This window comes from Misgurnus anguillicaudatus, chromosome 18, assembly GCF_027580225.2.
Source record: "Misgurnus anguillicaudatus chromosome 18, ASM2758022v2, whole genome shotgun sequence".
In the NCBI taxonomy this organism is placed as follows: domain Eukaryota; kingdom Metazoa; phylum Chordata; class Actinopteri; order Cypriniformes; family Cobitidae; genus Misgurnus; species Misgurnus anguillicaudatus.
The window spans coordinates 24,362,711-24,385,798 of NC_073354.2; the positions used below are offsets into that span (position 1 = coordinate 24,362,711).

Below are 23,088 nucleotides of genomic sequence, written 5' to 3' on the forward strand. Positions count from 1 at the left end.
ACCCACGCCGGTTCCTGGTCTCTCAGCGCTACGGAAAGTTGGTACCAACTACACTGTATAAGCCAAGCATCTATCTACGCACGTAGTGTACTGCTTACAGGTTCAAAAGTACAACACGACACGAGCTGGAAATGTCTCAGCCCGAAGCCTCGGTGAGTGACTTTGTGATGTGTATCGTCAGATTAAAGGCTTGCTAATATGTATGAGATGTATTAGAGTAAGAGGGCGGGAGAGAGGGAGGGTGGGAGGAGAGCCCAACTTCCTTTGACCACTTAGCTTTTCCCTGCCTTCTGCTTCAACTCCTGCTCGCGCATGACGTCACATGGAGGATGAAGTGATATTGCATACACAGTGAGTCAGTGAGAGACTGTCAGAGGCTAATGCTGAGCTCTATAGGAATGGATTAGGCTGTTTAAATGACTAAATTAAATGTTTGTCTAGCTTACTCTTTCTTCTCACTGATTTAGGGAAAATTGCCATCCCCTTACAGATTTATGCTGACCACAGACAGGCTAGTAAATAGTTTACACGATTTAATTTTCTATAAACCATGTGAGCATAATTAATTTTTGTGTGTGCAGCGATCTTACTTTCTATCGATAGGCGAGCTGTCCTCGCGCATGATTTCTGAATCCTTTCGTCGCGCGCGTGCACCTGTTGCGTTCGCAGGTTTCGCAGAGTGACTGTAAGCTAAAGATCTGCCTCTTTCAATCCCAAATGTTACACCGACGTTTCTTTTTCGTGTGAGCAGGTTTTCATAAATGGCGTAAAAACTTTTTTTGCCAGGCCAAAGTGTTTGGTGCATTTTAATTTACACGTTATAAGATCCAAGTCATATTTTATTTTATATTTTGCACTGCACGCTGCTCCATAAGAGCAGACCAGTTCAACAAAACATTTTTCTTGTGTGTTTCTCAACAGATTTTATTTATATTGTTATTATTTCATTGTTTTATATGTCTCATTTACGTGGTGGATAAAATATAAATAAATTATAAAATAAATAAATAAATAATAACATAAATATAAATATACAAAATTATTTATGTTACATGTTTACACAAATGTGTAGAGATGTCAAATGTAAAATAAATGTTTAATTATAAATTAAATGGGTTGAATTCAGGTTGATTGGGTAGTTGAGATGTGAGAAACTATCCCAGTTTACTTGAATTATATATTTATAGGGTTAGCAGTGCAAAGGTCATGGGTTCTAACCCATGTCACAGGGAACACGGGAATACGCAGTGATAAGAAATATTTTACAAATATTTTCCGTACACTGTCGCTTTGGATAAAGCCGTCTGCCATTAAAACTAAACATTTTACTTAGTGTGTTGTCATGTATATAGGGCTACATAAATATATATCTTATATTTATATTTTTAATATAAAAAGCTGTTGTCTTGAGACTGTTATAAGTTAATATTGTCTGTTTTGAAAAGGCACAAAAAGTCGAAAACAGTCTTGGTTTTGATGTGCGCTCTGGTTTGGAGAGGACAAATGCGCGCGACAGGGAGAACCACAACTGTACCCCTTTGAGAACGTGCGCAGTGACATCTTGACCTTAACAGCGTGCCGTGTTGTGGCCACCTCCAGTAGACATCCATATATTAGATTTAATTATGAACATTCCCACGGTAGCTCGAGGCCATATGGGAACCCTAAATCTGAGCGTAAACGTGGCGAGCAGGGGCGTATCTAATCGCAATTAGTGATTGTCATGTCCTCCTTTAAACGGTGCTCTCTGTGCACTGAAAAGAAATTAGGATTTTTGACAGGTGAATGACTGGTGAGTTTTTAAAAACGTTGTATGTCAAAAGACGCAAACAATTTCTCTGTATGCATCAACAAACTGTAGGTCCACGAGTGACCAAATCTAAAAAATTGAAAAATTGAGTCAAATGACCTATAGTTATGTAGCCTATATAATCTTTATTGTTTATTTAAATATGATATATTTAATTGAAAACCCATTTGTCAATACCGATTAGTCTTTCTGGCTCATCTCCCACTTTCTATGCGTTTTATGTGTGTGCGTATGAGTGTGTGCCTTATAGGGGTGGGGTGGTCTGCTCCTAGTAATCTGCTTAACTTGCCCTAATCCTGTCATTCATAGATAGTCTTTACACAAACATAACCAACATCATGGTTACCCTGGCTGCTTGCTTTCACTTTTTGTGCTTGTGACTCTCCTCTCAATAACAGTCAATGAAAATCTCTGACAAAGAACCATCTGATTGTGTATCTAGTTGTTGGCTTGACAGAATCAGTATGCAACTGCTTACTTAGCCCTTAAAGTGGAGAGGTCCGTAACCACTTCGGTAGCAACATGTCGAAGATGCTGGAAAAGACTTTTCAATGATGAGACTTTGTTCTGGAAATATCTTGTATATGTCACTGAGGCATCATTCGACCATTGGGGAAGGATACACAATGCATTGTTTAAGTAACTGTTGAAGACCTTAGCACTGCTATCAACATTTTAAGATGTAAATGCATAAGCAGATTAAACTGTAGGACTAATAAACCTTATAAAACAGAAATCATTTATTCACAATGCAATGGACAAATATTAATTGTGGGGTGGACTTAAATTGAATCATTCAATATAAAAATTTCTGTAGAAATTACAGTATTACTGCCAGCTGGTTGCCAGTAACTTACTGTAGATTTTACATTTATGTTATTTACTGGCAACAGTTTGTTCAAAGTTAAATGATCATGAAACATTTTCAGTCTTTATCTTCTACAGTAAGTTACTGGCAACCAGCTGCATAATTACAGCTAATTTTTTACACTATTATTGATCAATACGAACAAATTTTACTTTTCAAATCATTAATCTATCAGAAAAAATAAATACAAAGGCAAAAATATGGTCATTCAATAATTAAAAACTGACATATTATTATTGTGACTACAGTAATGATATTTTCTGCAGGGCCATTAATTTGTCAATAACTACACAATAAAAGACTAAGAAGATACTGCTGAGATTCAAACCTCATGGCTGGAGTTTACAAACCTAAACTGTGTATATTCTGTCCATATGATGTTATTGAACATTATTTAAAATTAATTTGAGTAAAAATCATTTTGTATATGCAACTGCTTGTATCCATATTACAAATCCAGGGTTTTCACCCGACATTTCACCTGATTACACAACACTAGTTGTTGTTTTTCAAGAGTCATAAAATTATCTATTTATTTATTTATTTTTTAGATATTTTCTAGATTTTTTTTACAATCGTTACATACAGAAACAGTATTTTATTTAATTTCTGTTCATCATTCTCGGTTGCTAACAGTCTGATTACACTCTTAAAGTTCACTTTAGGGTTTTGGTGTATCTATCTGTATTTTGTAAATATACATTTTTGTGGAGTATTTTTAAATATAACTATATGCAATTTCTGAGGACGAATAGAAATAAATTTTTCCATAGTATGGCACATTATAATCACCTCATTTGGATATTTTACCCATAAGTTACAACGTCATTGCTATTGTACTTCATTTTTTAGCCTCTAGTTATAACTGATAAACATTACAGATTCACTTACACAGATGATTTAACATTTAACCTAATATCAAAATTAATTTAATATTTTGCCTCTCTGTACAGTCCATTTCATGTGCATTGTTATTCATTTGAGGTACCTTACCTGCACACCCCCAAACACCTATTAATGCCAACCTACACTTTTATATAAAAAATAATAATTATATACCATTAATAAAAGCCCAACACATCCTCACCCAGTCTAACTGGCAGGTCGATGGACGCTTTCTGACAAATCTATTTGGGGCAAATTGTCAGTGAGAAACTTCCGCCTGAGCTAGCCCGGACAAAACTGGCTGTTGGACGGACTAAATCCTACTGCAGGAGGGTCGGGACAATGGTCTGTGAATGTGTTGATGTGCTGGCAGTGGCTTGGGCCTGACAATGGCTGGATTAATTGGTCCCTTGGCTGACTGATTTGAGATGGCTTCACTCGGGTCCTCTCCATGGGGAGCCCCATTGTCCTTCTCCTGATTCCCACTTTTCACAAACTCCAAACAAAAGTCAATTTCTTTCTCAAGGGGTTTTGGAAGAAGAGGAGAAATATCGAGACCTCGCGGTTCGGCCTCGCAAGAGGTGACTTTAAAAGAAAGCTCCTTTCTCCCCTCATCGTCTAAGTTTTTAAATGGATGACTTAACTCGTTCCGTTTCTCTTTCTCACTGCCCTCCCGCACTCCTTAAGGCACCCTGTTCCTCCTGGGACTTAAGGTGTTACCGTATGTGTATATGAGAGGCTTCTCCAGCAGGCACCTGTTGAGAGTGCTGGCAGGCCGAGCTGAAGAGCTCCCTCTCATTAATATTAAAACATCAGAGATGCCATCATGTTGCTGCGCTGAAATCTGTCTGATGTTGTCCCCCCCGACCCGACTCCCTGGGGACCGACTCTCCGCTTCCACGGTCACTCATGCAGGGCCCCCCACCGCCCTCTCATCACTGGCTGTCTCTTTTTCTGTCCTCTCATTATCATTCTGGGTTTTTTTAAAGTCTCGTTAACAAATTATGACAGCTGGCTGGAGAAGCTTTAGACGTTCACACCATTTTGGCTAACAGTTTAAGGGCCCAAATGACAAACTTTGTTTTGCTGTGACTTCAACTTTCTTCTGTGTCTTTGCATCCTTTGATTACGGCTGTCCAGGTGACAGCTTTGCAATTGAATATTAAACAGAATAAATTTGCCTGCCAAAACCCATCAAATCATTTTATGGCTGTATATAAGACCTTTTGAATACAATATAGTGTTGCATATTAATTTTTTATGCTTCAGACTTAAGCTTTTTAGCCATATTTCTCTTGGAGTTGCTTGAGAAAAGTCAGATCATTTTATAGGCTATGTTTTTTTTTATGCAGCATTACACTTCAACAAATGTTATGAGTAAATAAAGAGAGAAGAGTCAATTTGCAACACTTTTTTTCTTTTATTATTTTGTAATAATTAGGCTTGCTTTGTATTTAACTTTAATGTTAAATAGATTAAATTAATAATAAATATTTTAATATTTTAAAATAAAATAAAATAAAATAAAATAAAATAAAATAAAAAATATAAAATAAAATAAAAATAAAAATATAAAACAATATATAAAAAATAAAATAAAATAAAATAAAATAAAATATAAAATATAAAACAATATATAAAAAATAAAATAAAATAAGTGCACAGAAAGTTGAAATCGCTGATCGGTGAATGATGCTGTGATGCTGAAGCTGGACACTCTGACTGTGGGAATATCACACCCCACTCATTACATGAGAAGGCTTTATTTTTGGGATTAGGCAGAGGGAGGGGATGTTAAAGCGGAGGTGAGGGTTTGTAGGTGTAATATATTGTTTTCCAAATAATTATGTGTGTTATGTTCCTGCTCCATAATTGACACTTCTTTATTAAACTTAGTCGATTAATGATTTTTCAGTTACATTTATGTAAATCTCAGCAGTTGGCCCCCACATCTCTATTTCCTATTGTATGCTCTGGGTTTGGCTGGTAGGTGGCCTAATTGAATGCGATAATAAGGCTATAGGCCAATAAGTGTAATTACTGTACCTTCACATTTAAAGCTTTGAATTTGTGGTCGAGAAGCGATAATCATACAGTTGCCAGACAGACTAGAAAGTTTTTTCCCCCAAACTCTGGGTTTTTCAAAAGGTTCAAACACAAATGGTACACAGAAGACTGGCCCTTGGCCCTCACTCCTGAGACCAGAGGCGATTCTAGGGTTAGAGCTTTAGGGGTGCTGAGCACCCAATGAGCTCCGCTGCCACCACCCACTCTTTTTTCCTACAGAAACCAATAATATGTCTATTGTAAAATAACTATCATTTTAACATTGGTTCAACTAACTCCAAAATCCAGATTTTTTTTAAACCTTTCAGGCATGAAAACGGGTCAGGGGTGAAAAAGATGAGAAGAAAATTACCCCTCTAGGGTCTGGGAGAATGCTCCCCCTTAGAATTTTTTTAAATTACATATTTTAAAGCATCAATCTGATGAGTTTTGAGATGCATTTTTTTGCCAACCTTTTTATTTCTAATTAGTGGCGAGCTAGCACTTTTTTGCAATTAATGCCATATTAAAATATCAGGACAAAAGGTGGGCTACAGCAGCAGTGTGGGTATGGTTTTATGTAAATATACAGTGTGTCGTTTTAAGCCTTTGTCAAAATGACAAATCTCCTAATTTATAACTTTTATGCCTACAACATATGGTAGGTTTATTAATAGTTTGTTAAGTTGCAGCTTTTCTTTTAACAGTCCTTTAATTGAACCATTACCTTTACTATATGTCTAAAACAAAACACTTGTGACTCTTGCACTAAGGGTTAAAAACGTTATCCCCTTCATATTAATCTACATGTGACAAACTAAAAAAATATTTATTGTCTAGTTTGATAGTCAGACAGTTAGTGATTTCACACATAACTTACCAGTACTGGTGGTATACAGTGATATGTTTGTTTTCACTCTGTTCCAAATCCCATGTTTTCATGATGACTGACCAGAAAAGACGCAAGTGACGTCATGTTTACATGACTCCCAATTGTTAAATAAGTCTCAAATTAACGATAAATCATACAATAAACTTTAACAACGGAGACACACGTATGCAACTACCCACTGAGACGCACAAAACTGCATGCGTCTTGCGAAAGAACATTGTAACCGGCGCTACTTCTCTCCGTTTCTATGGACGAGTCACCCAGGTACTGAGCTACTCCGCAGCGCGCAGGTACCCGCCGGACTAAAATAATCCGAACATAAACACTTATTATACGTGTATCATGGTGATTCCGTATAAGACAAAAACACGGCTTGAAAGATTGATTCGTGATGTACTCGCTCATTATAAACAAAACGTAAACATTTTGTAAGATTTGAACAAAAAAGTTGCATCACAACACTTTTAACTGATTCTCACTCTGCGTGTGTTTCGCTCTGAATGACGGTCGGGCTAAGCGATGCAGGTACAGAGAAGTAAAAGAAGAGGATGACACCATTTGCTAAGCGGGGAGGTTTTCATTTTCTACCTTAACATATACATTTTAAACCAAAACTACGGAGTATGTTTTGGACATTATAACCTTGTCAAAGACGAACGAACATTTTGGAATAAATAAATTTCTTGCTCCAATTTTTAGGGGTGCTGAGCTCCTTTTTAGGGGTGCTGAAGCACCCCTAAAAAGGGGCTAGCCTCGCCCATGCCTGAGACCCCAAACTATCATTCATAACCTTTCCGCGTTACTCCGAAAAGGAAAAGAGAAGAGAGGAGAGTAGAGAAGGAGGGGAGAGGAGGACTGTGGGGAGGACCATGGACGCTTATTTAAAAAGACTTCCTTTATTGGACCATGTGCAGGCAGTTCACTCACAAAAGCCTTAAATAGGATATTTTCTGTTCCCTATAGTTGCTTTCCCTTTTAAGTGCCGAGGCAAAAAAAGTAAGTTTACAACTCCTCTTACAATGAAGCTCTTCACTCCCAGGTTGCTGAGACCCGGGCTGACCTGGGAAAGTTAATTAGGAGGCCAACAATGAGCGAGCCCGAGCAAAATACCTCGCCTCTCCTCCAGCCAAAGATGTCATCCATTAATTAGGCAAATCTTTAAGGTGGGCTTATTGAATTTACAGAAAGGCCGCAGATTGGGCGGGACGCGTTTTTTGATCAGGCCCTCGCCCCAAACAATGCCTTCTCCTGGTTAAGGAAAAAGGGAGGGGATTGGTGGAAGGAGAGGAGGAAGAGAAAGAGAAGGAGGGGAAAACAGGAGAGAGAGAGAGAGAGAAAGAAACGTATGGGTTGCAGAGGCTCAATGGGAATAAAGATGGGGAGATTCACAGGGGCTTGGGGGCATGCTTCAACGATGATGTCATGCAAAGGCAACCTGGGGGCTTGGGAAGAGTGGAAAGGAGGAGGGGGTCTTCAGCCACGGGGGCCACTCAAAGTTAACATGGCTGCATCTGGGCCAAAGCCGTCTCTCTAAAGGACCAAAATGCATATACACCCCTGCTGATCAGTGCTTTCATTCACCTAGCATCTGTGTTCCACCATGCTATTATTAATGCATTTTCTCAAGTGCTACTACACATTATTTAATTCATCTGAAATCTCATTTACTTCGAATTCCTTTAGTTGACAAACATTTTTGATGAATAACCTATCATACAGATATGATTGTTCAGTCTAAACTTACAGGAATTCGTAACTTTTATATGGTTCATTTATATGAATGCATACAATGCGAATCATACAAAAACTATGCTTGTTAGAAAAAGCAATGATGAAGCCCCACCTCAAACCTAATGCCACATGGGGCGAAAGCACATTAGACAAAAAACGTACCAGTGAGATATACAGAATACGTCCATCTCTTAAAGGAAAACACCACCGTTTTTCAATATTTTACTATGTTCTTATCTCAACTTAGACTAATTAATAAATACCTATGGCTTCTAAATTCATCCCTGTTTGGAGCCATAGGAATGAATGGGGCTAGGCTAAATGCTAACACATTCAAAATGCGCTATACAAAGATTAAAAGTGCATGCATTGAAAAAAGATAGGTATGTAATTTGTCTAAGTTGAGGTAAGAACATAGTAAAATGTTGAAAAACTGTGGTGTTTTCCTTTAATCTCATGAGATATTTATATACAAAGATTAAATGTGCACGCATTGAAAAAAGATAGGTATGTAATTTGTCTAAGTTGAGGTAAGACCATAGTAAAATGTTGAAAAACTGTGGTGTTTTCCTTTAATGTCATGAGATATTTATATAAATTTTTCCCACACCGTGAAAATACTTTGCTGCCTTAACATTTTTGTTGATTCAACTCGTATCTACATGTCTTTTCAACTTACTATTATTTATCTTGACTAGAGATGAGTTGTTATAACTTACAAAAAATTGTTCTCAACTATATTTTATAAGTTGTGACAACTCATCTCTGTTGACATGACTTGTAAATCCGAGTTGATTCAACGAAAAACCTCAAGGCAGCAAAGTATTTTTTACAGTGCAGAAAATTGGTAAAGTTCATTAACAAATGTTTCAGCATAGGTGTGGCAGTAAATTTTACCTTTTTTATTTGAGTATTCTCTAAGTTTATTATAGTATTTTAATTACACAATGATTCTAAAAAAATAAGTTTCCATTAAAAATTAAAAAAAAAGTTTGTATTTATGAATCGAAATGTTTTTAGACGTTTTTTTTTTTTTTTGAAGAATTGGTAACACTTTACAATAAGGTTGTATTTGTTAACAATTAGGCTAGTTAATTTGTTAGCTAACATGAAGTAATAATGAACAATACTTCTACAGCATTTTTCAATCTTAGTTCATGTTAATTAAAATAAGCGTTGTATCCGTTAACACTAATTAATGCCCCATGAACTAACATGAATAATTGTATTATTGACATTAACTAACATTAACAAGAATTAATACATATTGAAAAACTAAATTGTTCATTGTTTGTTCATGTTAGTTAATGCATTTACAAATGTTTACTAATATACAACCTTATTGTAAAGTGTTACCTGTCAGAACTCTCCATAATGTAGTATTATATTAATCTGTTCATGATATTATAAAAACTTTAACTTTTTACTTACCAAACATTTAGGTTTTTAAGAGAATCAAATGCCAGTGTATGCTTAAAATCAATTAAAATGCTTTGGTGCTTTAATATTATCTTGACATGTGTGTATAAAATGCAGGTCGCACCGAAATTTATTTCCTTGTATTGTTGAGTTTTCCATGCCCTCCAAAGCCAAGCAAGCTGCTCTCTTATTCAATGATGATGACTAATATAAATCGTCAACTCAAACTTTATACTGGCTTTCAGTTTTTTAGTTTTCAAGGATTTAGGGCTGAGATTCAGCTCTTTAGGAATTTGATTCGAATTCCAGCCTTTTAAACACTGAGCTCTGGCATGCAAAGTCTTCTTTGCTGACTCTTGTACACAGGCAGGCAGTAGTTTGACATAAAAAAATTGGGGCCAGTCAGATAACCACAGAGAGAGGCTTTGCATCCCTCTGTCCTTTTTGACATAACCAGTCTTTGTGAGCAAAAACCCTTTCTATTCAAGGCCAGATCCCTCATCTCATACAGCTTTAAGGGCACATGGGCTGAACACTACCTCCCTAAAAACACCCTCCCCTGGTCGTCCTAATCGGAGGGGTGGATCTATGTGTTTTGTTGCTTGTCAAAAACAATCACTCTTCGGGCCATTACAGTTGCTGCACGTCCTCCTTTAATTGGTGTAACGCACGAAGGAATGAAAGCCGGGGCGGCCCACAAAAGCCGGTCAGTGAATGAGAGCCGACTCGCACTAAACTGCTCTTCAGGGCAAAAAAAGTTCATAGTTGGCAACTAACAAGGGGCTGTAGGGGGGTCTTTCATTCGGTGATATCACGGGAGACACTGTCAACTGCCAAGCCCAAATCACATTTGGGCCTGTTTGATGTTAGCTGCAAAATTTGTTTTGAGGCTAAGAATGTGATAAATGGTTAATCGATCTGAAATACAAAATTTAAACACTAATACTCTTTCTAATACTCTGAAGGCTCACTCTGTCCATCCTCATTTTTCTCTCTCCCCGGCCTGTGTTTGGAGGTTGTCAACCGGGTTTTATGTCCAGTTCGCTGGAGCTGAAAGAAGTCAGCATCGTGTCTTGTTATAAAACAAGACGTTCCTGCCTGCCGTTCCGGGTGAACGATGACCGGGGTGACTTGCACAGAGCGGCGGCCTCATCGTGGCGCTCCACAGAGGCGACCAACAGTGAGGAAGTCAATGCCGCATTGTGTATCAAGCTAGCCGGCTACATGTTTGGTAATTATCCCGTCTGTTTGTTGGAGACTTAGATCTGTGAGCCAAGCAGGCCAACAGTGGAGCACAACACCGTCAACAAAGATTAACTTCCTCACTAATCATTGACATGTCTAGTTAAGGGAGGGAAACTCAAAATGCCACGGCTGATAAAACAATAGGAACGATCAGAGAATTTTTTCGATTGTCGTGTTAGTGGAAACTCCAGTGGGCTCTGTGGGTCTTCGGGGTAGTGTTTCCGCATATTTTTTTAAAGGCAAAAAAAGTTTTTCTGGTTAAAAAGAAAATAAATCAGTCAGTGAGCAAGAACATAAAACTCTGTGTTTTAAAGGGACTGTAAGTAGGGTTTTAAGTGTTTTATTAATCAAACTCAATGTCTTTATTCATAAATATGTACTCGTTGGTGTCAAATTACCTCTGCCAGTGATCAGACTTTTCTTTGTAAGCTTAGAATTTCTTGTCTTTACTTACATTGAACAGGTAAGTCCAAGAAGACTTCCATGTCGTTCCGCCATACTGATAAACTATTATAGCAGAGAGGGACAAAAAGCACTAGCCTACCAACGCGTGAAATAGCTGAAACGAACAAGGAGATCAGTGATTAAATAACGGCTACCGTAATTGCAACCGCATTTGGAAAAGCGAGGCGCTAGACAGCACTATTCGTTTGAATGCAAAATACAATTTCACCACTAGATGGGGTAAATCCTACTTATTGTCCCTTTAAAACATTATCCTTATCTTACCTTGATTTACAGTGGTAAGTAGGCTATATAAGGATTTTTTATCATTTGAACTATCTGGTACGGTTTGTCAGTGTGACATCATTTGCTTCAAACCACATGAAGGCTACGCAAAGTATAACTTCAATTTTATCTTTCAAACAGAGATGGCGATAGAGAGGCAAAAATTTAACAGTAGGCCTACTTTCTATTTAAAGAGCACCTATTATCTTGCTAAAAACATTTTTATTTTGTGTATTTGGTGTAATACAACATGTTCACATGGTTTATGGATAAAAAACACATTATTTTCCACAAACCGTTCATTATTGTTGCTCCTCTATGCCCATCCCTGAAACTCGTTGATTTTGTACAAATCTCATTGTTCCTCCGATTGGCCAGCAAACCAAAACGTTGTGATTGGCTTGCAGCCCCGCCGCTCCCATAACGCGCATCACTCGCTGTGCGTAGGGCACCAGGTGCTGATAGGGCACCAAAAATAAGCCTAATGAAAAAAAATTATAATGCTGATAGAATTTCATTAGCCTATAGAATAAGGTGACCAGACGTCCCCGTTTTCCGGGGACAGTCCCGTTTTTTGATGTTCTGTCCCCGATTGAAGCTGTCCCCGGAAATGTCCCCGTTTTACAACATGTCCAAAACAACCAGCAAATACACTGAAAAACCCGATCAACATGTAGTACCAGACCGGAGCAATCATGTAATTATTATTTTCACCAGTAGGTGGGGCCGCGTCCGCGAGCTACTTATTAGTTGCACACACCACTGATTTTGCGATGAAGAATTTACAACGAGACACATGAGAAAGCGTCATTATCATCAATCAAGTTATCATAAAATATGAAAACAGTTAAATTAAGGGGGCTTAAGGTACTAACTACTCATGTTTAATTAAAATAATAAACCAATGAAGTGAACTGATCACAGTATGTTACGGAGCATTTGTTTTGTGTAGGCTAAATATGTTTACATTTTGCATTATTCCTTCTGTTCTTCACCTTTACAATGTAATGAAATCAGCTGAAGTAGTACCTTAGAAGTCATTTTTGATGATGGGGTATGTCTCTTGTAAAAAACGGCGAAAATAGATTTTTAGGATACAGGAATTATTCAATTAGAAACACTGCAAAAATGACTTTCTTTTTAGTATTTTTCTCTTGTTTTCAGTACAAATATAAATAAAATCTTGCATTTTCTTGATGGGCAAAATGACCTAAGAATATAAGTCTAATTTTTAGACCAAAATATCAAATTTGTGCTTAAAAAAAAATCTGCCACAACTTAATTCAAGAAATTATTTTTTTGCATGTTTTAAGCACAAATTCACTTAATTTTTTTTTCTTAAAGCTAGATGTTTCATAGGGGATTTTGCTTATCAAGAAAATGCATCTTGATTTAAGATTTTTTAGATATTTGAGCTGAAAATACGACAAAATACTATTAAGTAAGAAGTAAGTCATTTTTTGCAGTGAACCCACAACAATAAAAAGAAGAAAACTTTCAAAAAACATTTTGTCCCCATTTTGTAATTGATAGATAACAACAAATGAGATTTTAATGATATTTTGACCATTTAACTAGGAAATGTCCCCGGTTTTCATTTTAAAATTCTGGTCACCTTACTATAGAAATATTATCAGGCAATTTTTATCCATGTCATCATCATAGCCTGTCACCCCCGAAGGGGTATGGGCCGCCAACAACAGCTCTCCAGAGTCCTCTATCCTGGGCCATCCTCTCTATCTGGTTCCAGGTGTAGCCCATCCTTCTGATGTCAGCCTCGAGGTCACGCCGCCAAGTGTTTCTTGGGCGGCCTCTTCTCCGTTTTCCCTGTGGGATCCACCTCAGTGCCTGCCTGGTGACATGGGTTGGGGGTTTGCGCAAAGTATGCCCTATCCAGCCCCATCTCCTCTGCCTGATTTCCTCTTCAGCAGGAAGTTGGCAGGTTTTGTCCCAAAGATTTGCATTGCTGATGGTGTTAGGCCAGCGGATCTGAAGAATCCTTCTGAGACAACTGTTGATGAAGGACTGGACTTTCCTGGTGGTAGTTTTGGTCGTCCTCCAGGTCTCTGCTCCATACATTAAGACTGACTTTACATTAGAATTTTTATCCATGTATATGTTACAAAAAGGGGGAAACGACATAATTTAATTGCTCTAGTATAGAAAGTATGCCCCCCAGCCTTTGATGGTCCGTGCCGGTTGATCGCACGGGCGCCTGAAGAAGTTTGACAGAGGCCGTTTCTCAATCCGAAGTCTGCAGCCTCCAGAGGTCGCATTTCTAGGCTGGATACGTCATCAAAACTTTCTTATTTCGTAATATAAACGCTTATTAAGCTGACTAATATTCTTAGTTAATCGTAAATAGTTGTAATATGCTGTTGGCTAAAACTGTGAAGATTTTACTTTCTGCTTTTAAGTTATATGTGTGAAAAAAGTTAAACTGGCAAAAACAAACGTTTTTTTTCTCAGGGTCGGGGTGGGGGGCATTATAAAGGAATTATGCTTAGGGCACCAAAATGGCTAGCAGCGGCACTGTTGGCCTGAATACCTCTGACGTCAGCCGGAAATGTGACGTTCCTTACAATATTTGGAATATGAGCTTCCAATAGACCCTTTTACTGTTTGACATGCAATGTATGCGCGCACATCTAGGCAATGGAAGTATGGCAAGAATCGCAGAATCAGCAGTGAAGCAACACAGATGACCAAGCTGATCGATCAACTTAGCCAGCGCGGTTTGAGCAGAACGTAACAGATTGGTAAGGTAAAGATTAAAACATTCAAATAATTTCTGCATTTGTGATTGTAGAAATGACAAAAACAAGCGCTACTCTGCACTGCTCAAAACTTGCATTTGAATAATGGTTTAGTAAATTCTTTAAATATGAAAACATACAGGCTGTAAGTCAGAAGCAGGCGGAATTATGATAATGACCATCGTGTCCACATCAACAAGCCGAAAAAGTAAACCGTTATCTACAATTCTTGTGTTTGTTGTAGCCCAAGAAAAGAGATTTAAGTTGGAAACAATTACTCCAACTGGGATTTGTACCTTTTGCGTAAACTAATACACAATTTCACACCAAAGTAAATGTAAAATCGTGATTCGGATAATTGGTGCTCTTTAAGATCAAATACACAACCTGATTAAATAATATAGATCTACTTTAATATATAATACAGTAAGTAAATTGTGGTAGCCTATACTATTACTTACCACAGTTTGTTAGTTTATACTATAATATTCTGTAATAATGGATATACTGTAATAAATACTATAATTCCTGTGGTATGGTTCAAAAACACTTTATATATATTAAAGTAGGCTATACTACAGATTTATCACATGGGAATTCCCAATAAATCCAAGTTAATTGAAATATCTGTCCAAAGACTAATGGGGGGGGGGGGGTAATCTCCAAAATGTATAGCAAGCAAACTAGTGAGGTGCTGGTATTTAAATTTTAACGAGAAAGTTAGGAGTAATTAATTAGGCAGCAGGGCTTTATTTAAGGGCATCAGTTCATTGAACATTGAGAGCGCGTTTCTCCTGTCCAAGAGCTTTTCTCCCGTCCAGTTCTTCTCACTTCACATTGGCTCTCAGAGGGCAGAATAGCCCAAGCCTTGATCCACGTCAGTTGTCATCCCCACTTCGGGGCACTTTGGCCGCTGCTAGTGGGGAAGTCAGGCTTAATCCCTGGAAGAAATCAGGGCAAAAGAAAAGCAACAATAACCAAGTCAACCGTAAAAAATGAAAGCGAAATCTCTATTATCAGCCTCAACATTTCCCAGCGATGCAGTGAAATCGGGCTGGTTTGTCATTCGAGTCAGACACCGGGGGGAGAATTTGGGGTCGTTTGGGTTGGTAGACTCACACGACGTTTAGAGAGCAATATTTCGGCGAAAGGGGGCCTCGCATTTGCAAAATCCCCCTCACATCCCGCCATAAGCATTAAATGCAGTCTGACTTTATGTTGTATAGGCAGCGCAAAACAAGAAAAGAGGCACAGTTCTCGCATAAAAGATCGTGGTTTTGGAGGATTAGGGACGGCCCAAAGGATGGAGAATAACTTCTGCATAACTTTACAGATCTTCTCTCTCCTGTTTCAAGGGGAAAGTAAGGTTTAATCTATGAAAGGGTAAAAAGCTTAGTGTCTAGTTAACCCTTAACTGGTCCCTTATAGGTTTTAAATGTAAACGTTATTGAAGCTTTTTGAAAGTTGGCTAACTGCACTCTTAAAAATAAAGGTGCTGAAATAAATTTTTGGTTCTCAAAAAAAGGCAAAAGTTATCTCAAGAAACATTTCTTTCCGGCCTTTTTATAGTCTGGTTCTAGCCCTACAAAAAAATAAGAAAACTTATAGTAACGGTAAGAACAGACCAAAACCTGTTTTACTCTTAAGTTTAATAAAGCACTTTGCGTTTGGGATACTTTTATTTATATTATCCTAGATTTTGTATTCTGATTTTCTGAAGTTTATAAAACAAAAAAGCATGATGCAATTTGATGCTTTATTTTAAATGTGAAATAGATTAACAAAATGAATCAGATGGCTGCTCCATATAGATGATTTTGAGTGTTATTTATCCATGAAATCAATACCTCTTGTAATTTCTTCAAACCCTGCTTTTTGTTTTAACATTTAAATAGGATCATCTTGAGCGACACATTTTTAATGCTCAAAATTTAAGCAAAGTTACTCCAGACTCATCCCATTGCTCAAGAGCTCTCCAGTCGATGAAGATACTTCACGTGCGCAGACTAATTAGTGATTTTTGTCCTCGCTCAATTGCCTGTCTCCGTTGTGCATTCAAATGAACTCCTTAATGCACTTTGTAATTGTAGGTCTACCTGTATAAAAAACACCATGAAATCATATTAGTTTCACACTAATCAATATGATCTGATTTTTGCTTTGCCCTGGTATCACAGATGATGATTTGAAAAACATTCATAAGCTCTCTGCTTGAAAACCTGCTCTAAAAATCAGCTGCCGGGGGGGGGATGACTTGGATCATCCAATTTAAAGCTAACACAATAACACTGTAGTCGTGGAAAGCTAATGCCACAATCCACGACATAAAACCTGTGAATTTACCCTCAGACATCAGCTCACGCAACAGAATAGCCCTTAATGTGAGGCATTCTGAGTCGCCCATTTCCATCAGGCTCTCATGACTGCAGAATTGCCGCGGACTGCAAGTTATCAAGAGGCACTAATTTCACATTAAAGACCATTGACTGCAGTGGCTTGATTCGAGGGTTTGCGACAATTAACACAATCAGAATCGGAGCCCAGATCGTTTACCTTGACTCCGTCATTATTTTTTGGCCGCGCGCTAACGCTCTCGAAAATTGCAAGTAATGTCAAAAACTGAGGAGAGAGAGAGAGAGAGAGAGAGAGAGAGAGAGATTTTTATTTCAAGTCACTTTCTCCAAAACACACAGAAACACGGAGAATAAAATGTAAAACAAATTATTATAAAAAATAAAACATTGAAAGGTTTATTCTTAGGAGATACAATGTGACACTGTATAAACACTGTAGTATATTATAATTACTATAACTATAACTAATTACTATTAGTATTAACCACAGATAATTGCTCCCTGTTACCTACTTTAATATTTACTGCGGTTTAAAAACATTACAGTCTATCTAAAAACTTTTACAGTATGCTGTGCCACTGCAGTATTTTGGTGGGATGTAAAAAACTATGTAGGAAATATGGGATGCAATAATTTTGTCAAAACTGGCAAATGCAGATAGATTAGTATAAGCAGTAGCCTACTTAGTACTACCACCCTTAAGACATTTATACGCATATGGGTTTAGAGAGAACACGCATGGGTTCTTTTCCAAATAATTGTTATTAGGAATTGTTTAATGTTATATTCAAATAAAAAATGAAACGTTACACGTAACCTACAAATTAAAATATTGTCCGTTGTGTTTAAACAGTTCAAATATTGCACAAAGGCTGCCTGAAATGCGTGAAAATTAGGTAAATGTTCATTCAAATTGGACATTCAAGGTGCGCCTGAAGTCCCGTCCATCGCGAGATTACTCACGTGTCACGTGACCGAGACGTAGGAAAGGAACGAAAACAGGAAGCTGTGCATATTCTGGAGACGCAGCGGCTTGTTATATTTGGAGTAAAGCGACATGGGCTATTCGCTGAAATGTGCATTTCTAATAGCATGTCTATTTGCAGGATGGGCAGTTACACCAATCTCCGTTGCTGAATGCTCGGTTTATCCATTGGAGGTGAATGGCGATGGTACACAAAATCTTCCGTTGTCAATGGACTCTGTGTTACCTAGTTTACAGAAGAGTTGGGGATTCTTCTACTCTCTGAGCCTTTCATCCACCTTTCCAGATGAGCTTAACGAGTATTGCACTGAACTGCTTCACGTTTTCGGTCAACGCTATGATGCTTTTGCGAACTGTTTGGTGTCTTACGCACGACCTGTCAAAATCTGTGAGAACTGTTATCCCGCGTTCAACAATCTGGGAGAAATATATAAAAATATATCTGAAAACGTAAGTGTTAAATGCAGTTGGTTCTGGATAAATGTGCGTTTGAATGTGCGTTTGACAATGATTTCCACCCGCTCGGTCACATGGACATCTGTCTCGTGATTATGTGTGGTCTGTAGATATGCTGGACTTTGTGCTGTGTAGACTGCTTGGCATATGAAATCAAAGTACCGCGAGAACGATACAAAAGCTATGCTTTAAAAACGGTCTCGCGGTACTGTGATGTCGTAAGCTGATGGGTCTTGCGCAGCACTAAATGATGTTAGGCAAAAGAGACTTTAAAAATTATTGTTTCAGTTTAGTACAACTTAAGAAAGCTACCACTACATATTGTGTATTTTTTAACAATTTAGCAGTTTAGCTCTGTCCATCCATCCGTCTGTGAATTTGTCAGTCATGGATTGCAGTTGTGTAAGTTAATACTAAATGGACTTGTATGTAATTATGTGTTGTTCCCATAGCTGGGCCCTGGAAATGTCAGTTGCCATGACAGCCTGATGCGTTCTGATAGACTGATGCTGCTCTATACTCTCTTCAGCAAATTCGATGAGATCTGGACAATAGCAGGATGCCAGCGTAAGTAAAGTGACACAGCCTTTAACATTGTAGAATCAATTAAAACTGTGTTAGATTGTATCACTAAAAACTAGCGAGTGTCCTTTCCATACAGTTTTTTTAATTTGATTTATAGCGTTTACTCATTTCATTCATTGAACTTGATGATTTTGAGAACTCTTGTTATATTTTGTGCTCATTAGAATGTCTCGCTGAAACGTCTTTGTCCAACGACACTCTTTTTTTCATGGGCACTCTGAATCTGTCACTTTCATGCTTTGAGAAGTATCAGGTAAGATCAAGTGGCCCATATAAATACAAGTTGAAAATATTTAAAATTGAAATTATTGACAGTTAAGTATGATGCTATCGAATAATCAAATTCACATTCAATGTTTTTAAACAGGGGAACCACTCTGAACTGTGTAAAGACTGCAAAGTCTCATACAAAAGGTTGAATGAGCTGTATGGTAGAATGGAGAAGAACCATACACTTTGCATTGATATAGAAGATGCAGTAAGTCTTTTATGCACAAACACTAACATATTACTCATACACAATTATTTTGTTCATTTTGCACACTGCATGTCTGCTTTGCCATGTTTGATGTTTTATTTGCCAGATAATGCATCAACTGAAATGCTTACCATACTGAATGCTGTCTCCTGATGAGGAATTCATTACGAATTTAGATTTTGAGGTTTGGGCGAACTGTAAACGGCATCCTTTATAGCCCTATACCTGATGTAATTGCTAAAAAGAATTAAAACCATGACTTTACAGAGTGATATGTGAGATTAATAGTTGCAATAACAATATATTTATAAGAACTGTTTGACTACCCTGCCTTTATTTTTTAGATGAACATGACCCGACGTTTGTGGAGTACAAACTTTGGTTGCTCATTCCCTCGTGAGGAGACGGTGCCAGTCATTGCAGTATCCAGCTTCATGCTCTTCCTGCCGATCATCTTCTACCTTAGCAGCTTTCTGCACTCAGAACAAAAGAAACGCAAGCTCATACACCGTAAGTAACTCGCTGTTCAGTTTGTCTGTACAGGAAGATAAAGGAAAAGGCCAGAGGTTAATTGGTGACAATGTAATAAGAAACCTGAATGTTTGTCCATTGTGTTTTTTTCCGCATCTTTCAAAGAGTGTAGTAAACAAAATGTGTCAAGTTTTTAACTTTAATTGAAAATTATGTCACATCTCCTGCCAGTCTGGTTTACTCTGCTTCTGTTATATCGATCCACAGCCAAGAGAGCCAAGTCCAGCAGCAATCTAATAAATATCCAGGACAAATTCAGCTGAGTGAAAAGAGGCAAACGGGGAATCACTCACCTCTTGAATCACCTAAATTGACTGGCAGTATCTGAATGGATGGGTGAGATTCACTGCTTCTCCTTGACTCTTAGCACATCCTGGATTAAAGATTTTATGGTAATGTCAAGCTGCTGTCGTTTTGTTGTTCTACTTAAAGGAATATTCCATTTTCTTGAAGGAAGGGTCCAGATGGTTTGCTCACCACCATGTCATCCAGGGTGTTGATGTCTTTCTTTGTTCAGTCGAGAGGAAATTGTGTTTTTTTGGGGAGAGCATTGCAGGATTTTTCTCATTTTGATGGACTTTAATGGACACCAACAATTGACACTTGGCTGAACACGTAGCAGTTTTTTTCAACGGAGTTTCAAGGGACTGTGAACAATCCCAAACGGGGCATGGGGGTCTTGTCTGGCGAAGCGATTGTCATTTTTGACAAGAGAAAGAAAAGTGTGCTCTTTTGAACCACAACTTCTCGTCTAGATCCGGTCCAGCGCGACCTAAAGTAAATGCGTAGTGACGTAGGGAGGTCACATGTTACATATATAAAACGCACATTTGCGGACCATTGCTACCAATAAACTGACACAAAGACATTAATTAGTATCATTCCACATACAACAACGTCGGAACGGTCCTTTTTCAACACACTTGTAAACACTGGGGCAGAGTTTCGCGTTCGTCTTCTGTGACCTCTTGACGTCATGACGTATTGCGTGGGGTCACCTGGCGCATCACGACCGGATCTAGATGAGAAGTTGTGCTTTAAAAGTGTATGTTTGTTGTTTTTCTTGTCAAAAGTGACAGTCGTTTTGCTGGATGGGACACTTGTGCCTCGTTTGGGATTGTTTGTGGTCCTTTGAAACTGTTGCGTGTTGAGTTTGGTGTTGATTGTTGGTGTCTATTGGAGTCCATTGGAATGAGAGAAATCCTGCAATGTTTTCCTCAAAAAACGTGGTTTCTTCTCGACTGAGCAGGGAGGGACATCGGCATTTTGGATGACATGGTGGTGAGTGGATTGTCTGGATTTTTCTTTTTAAAAAATGGAATATTCCTTTAAGCAGAATTATTTCCTGTAAGATTTGCACTAATAATCTATTACAAAAGATCTTGTTGTATTTGAACTATAAAGAAATAATTCTACTATTTGTCAATGTGGCACAATCATTTCAATATTATGAGGAAAGTTAGTAGTATTATTTATGAAAAAGAGAGACTTATGTGAGACTGATTATGCCTCCTTTTTACTGGACTAAGAAAGCACGTTACATATTTATTTTCTTTGTTTTGCTATGTAATACTGATTTCTGAGCAAGTTATATGAACAAGAAATATAAAAAATGTTTAAAGCTTTCTGAGAGTATTATATAAAGTGTAATGTTCTATTAACTTGACTCCAGCAATGTAAATCTAATAACATTTTTCATAGGATCTATTTAATTAACAATGCCTTTTTTGCTGAATTGTATATTTGCAAGATTTGTCCTATCCCATAGCTTCCGGATACCTTGCTATTAAAATGTTAATTGTATTTAACTCCATAAGCCTTTTCTGTGGTGCGATTTTTAAGCTCATTGTTTTCAGGGTTACATGGACTTTCCTTCGGATTGCAAAGTACTCATTTCCCCCTTTATAAGCAGCTAATCTAAATGTAGGATAAATTTGCTTGGCTGAATAATCGACACCTTTATTTAAGCTGCATTGGCTTTTTGGTCTTAGGGAGCTGAGCCGTTGCCTATCACGTTGGTTGTTAAGCGCATTTTGCTTGATTTGTTGAATCATACGATTGTATAGGAAAATGTGGGCTTCTCATAGCCGGCTCATGAGCGCAGTATTACGGCTTTCACCAATGCAATCTGTTAAGCTTTGGCGAAAGTCATTACTCCTGACCTGACTGGCAAATGTTTTACAGCCACGTGTTGAGGGAACTGACGCAAAACCTAAAATACCTTTTGAGGCACATGACCCAAGTCTTTATTTACCTGACAGGAACCACCATAGAGAGGATGAGGGCAAAACTGGATGGGGATATTTGGGACTAACCCTCATCAAAGCAGTGACTTTGGACCTTAAGCAATGAGTTTGTTATGAAATTTACCTGAGCCTAAAACTCAGCAGAGGTCTTGAAAAGAGAGATTCTGTTTAAAAGTTGCCATTAGGATTTTGGCCTTTTAGAAATCATTGTGTTTGTGTTGACGATTGCTGTCTGTGCTATATCAGAGAAACTTGTATACTAACCAAAAACTGTGATTGTATTTTGAAACTTTTTGGAATCATGTGATTTTATAACAAATAATAAAATGACATTTAATTCTTGAGCTAATCAGTGTTTTATTATATTGCTTTTATTAAGAATAAAAATGTGAATTGACATGATGCAAATCCCATACCATGCTTTTTTTTTTATAAAACTCTTAGTTTCATGTTACATAATAAGAAGTTTTAAAAAGGAATTGACTGTAAACATAAGTCTTAGTTTTATAACATGATAATGTGTCCTCCACTTTTACATTTTCTTTATCCCATTTCTACATGTAGGCTAAGAGGTTTTGAATGAATGACATTAAGGATAATAAGCAGCCATAATTTGTTACAATTAATACAAATAGGTTCAAATGCTGTGCTTTTACACCACATTTAATACATTTTATTGAGACCAGGTGTTATTTTTTTGACATTGTTTTATTTGCAGTATATAAGAACTCATTTAAAAAGCACAAGTAAACAGAGGTCTTATTCTTCGTTTACCCAAAAAAAAAAAGAATATTCTGTCATCATTTACTCACCCTCATGATGTTATAAACCTGTATGAGTTTCTTTTTTCTGTTGAACACATAAAAAGATAGTTTGATAAATGATGGTAAGCATACAGTTGACGGTACCCAATAGAAGGAAAAACAAATACTATGAAACTCAAATGGGTACTGTCGACTGTGGGGTTACCATTTATCTAAATATCTTCTTTTGTGTTTAACAGAATATGATAATTTATGCAGGTTAACAACAGCATGAGCCTGAGTTGATAATGACAGAACTTTATTTTTGG

General features: G+C 37.5%; 1 protein-coding gene across 4 annotated transcripts; it reads left to right on the forward strand.

Moving 5' to 3' along the window:
• The first annotated feature begins 11 nt into the window (after positions 1 to 11).
• On the forward strand, positions 12 to 22,360 carry ostm1 (osteoclastogenesis associated transmembrane protein 1). 4 transcript variants are annotated; one of them, XR_012358665.1, is made up of 7 exons: positions 17,693 to 18,170; positions 18,629 to 18,743; positions 18,926 to 19,014; positions 19,129 to 19,239; positions 19,584 to 19,749; positions 19,978 to 20,106; positions 22,032 to 22,360. XR_012358665.1 is itself a non-coding variant. In XM_055186427.2 (6 exons), exons 1-6 carry the CDS (start codon positions 132 to 134, stop codon positions 20,031 to 20,033), a joined length of 558 nt encoding a protein of 185 aa, XP_055042402.2. In that variant the 5' UTR covers positions 12 to 131; the 3' UTR covers positions 20,034 to 20,316. The 4 variants fall into 4 exon arrangements, 2 of the variants coding, with proteins under 2 accessions (XP_055042402.2, XP_055042401.2); XR_012358664.1 differs by having other exon boundaries at positions 17,694 to 18,170; positions 19,978 to 20,162; XM_055186427.2 differs by lacking the exons at positions 17,693 to 18,170; positions 22,032 to 22,360 and adding an exon at positions 12 to 152 and having other exon boundaries at positions 19,978 to 20,316.
• The last annotated feature ends 728 nt before the right edge of the window (positions 22,361 to 23,088 follow it).

Excerpts from the sequence above, each read along its gene's own strand:
- ostm1 (XM_055186426.2), top strand. The coding sequence starts at position 17,793 with ATGGGCTATTCGCTGAAATGTGCATTTCTAATAGCATGTCTATTTGCA. Across the intron at positions 19,015-19,128 it reads CATGCTTTGAGAAGTATCAG|GGGAACCACTCTGAACTGTG; the intron begins GTAAGATCAAGT and ends GTTTTTAAACAG. Across the intron at positions 19,240-19,583 it reads GCATTGATATAGAAGATGCA|ATGAACATGACCCGACGTTT; the intron begins GTAAGTCTTTTA and ends TTTATTTTTTAG.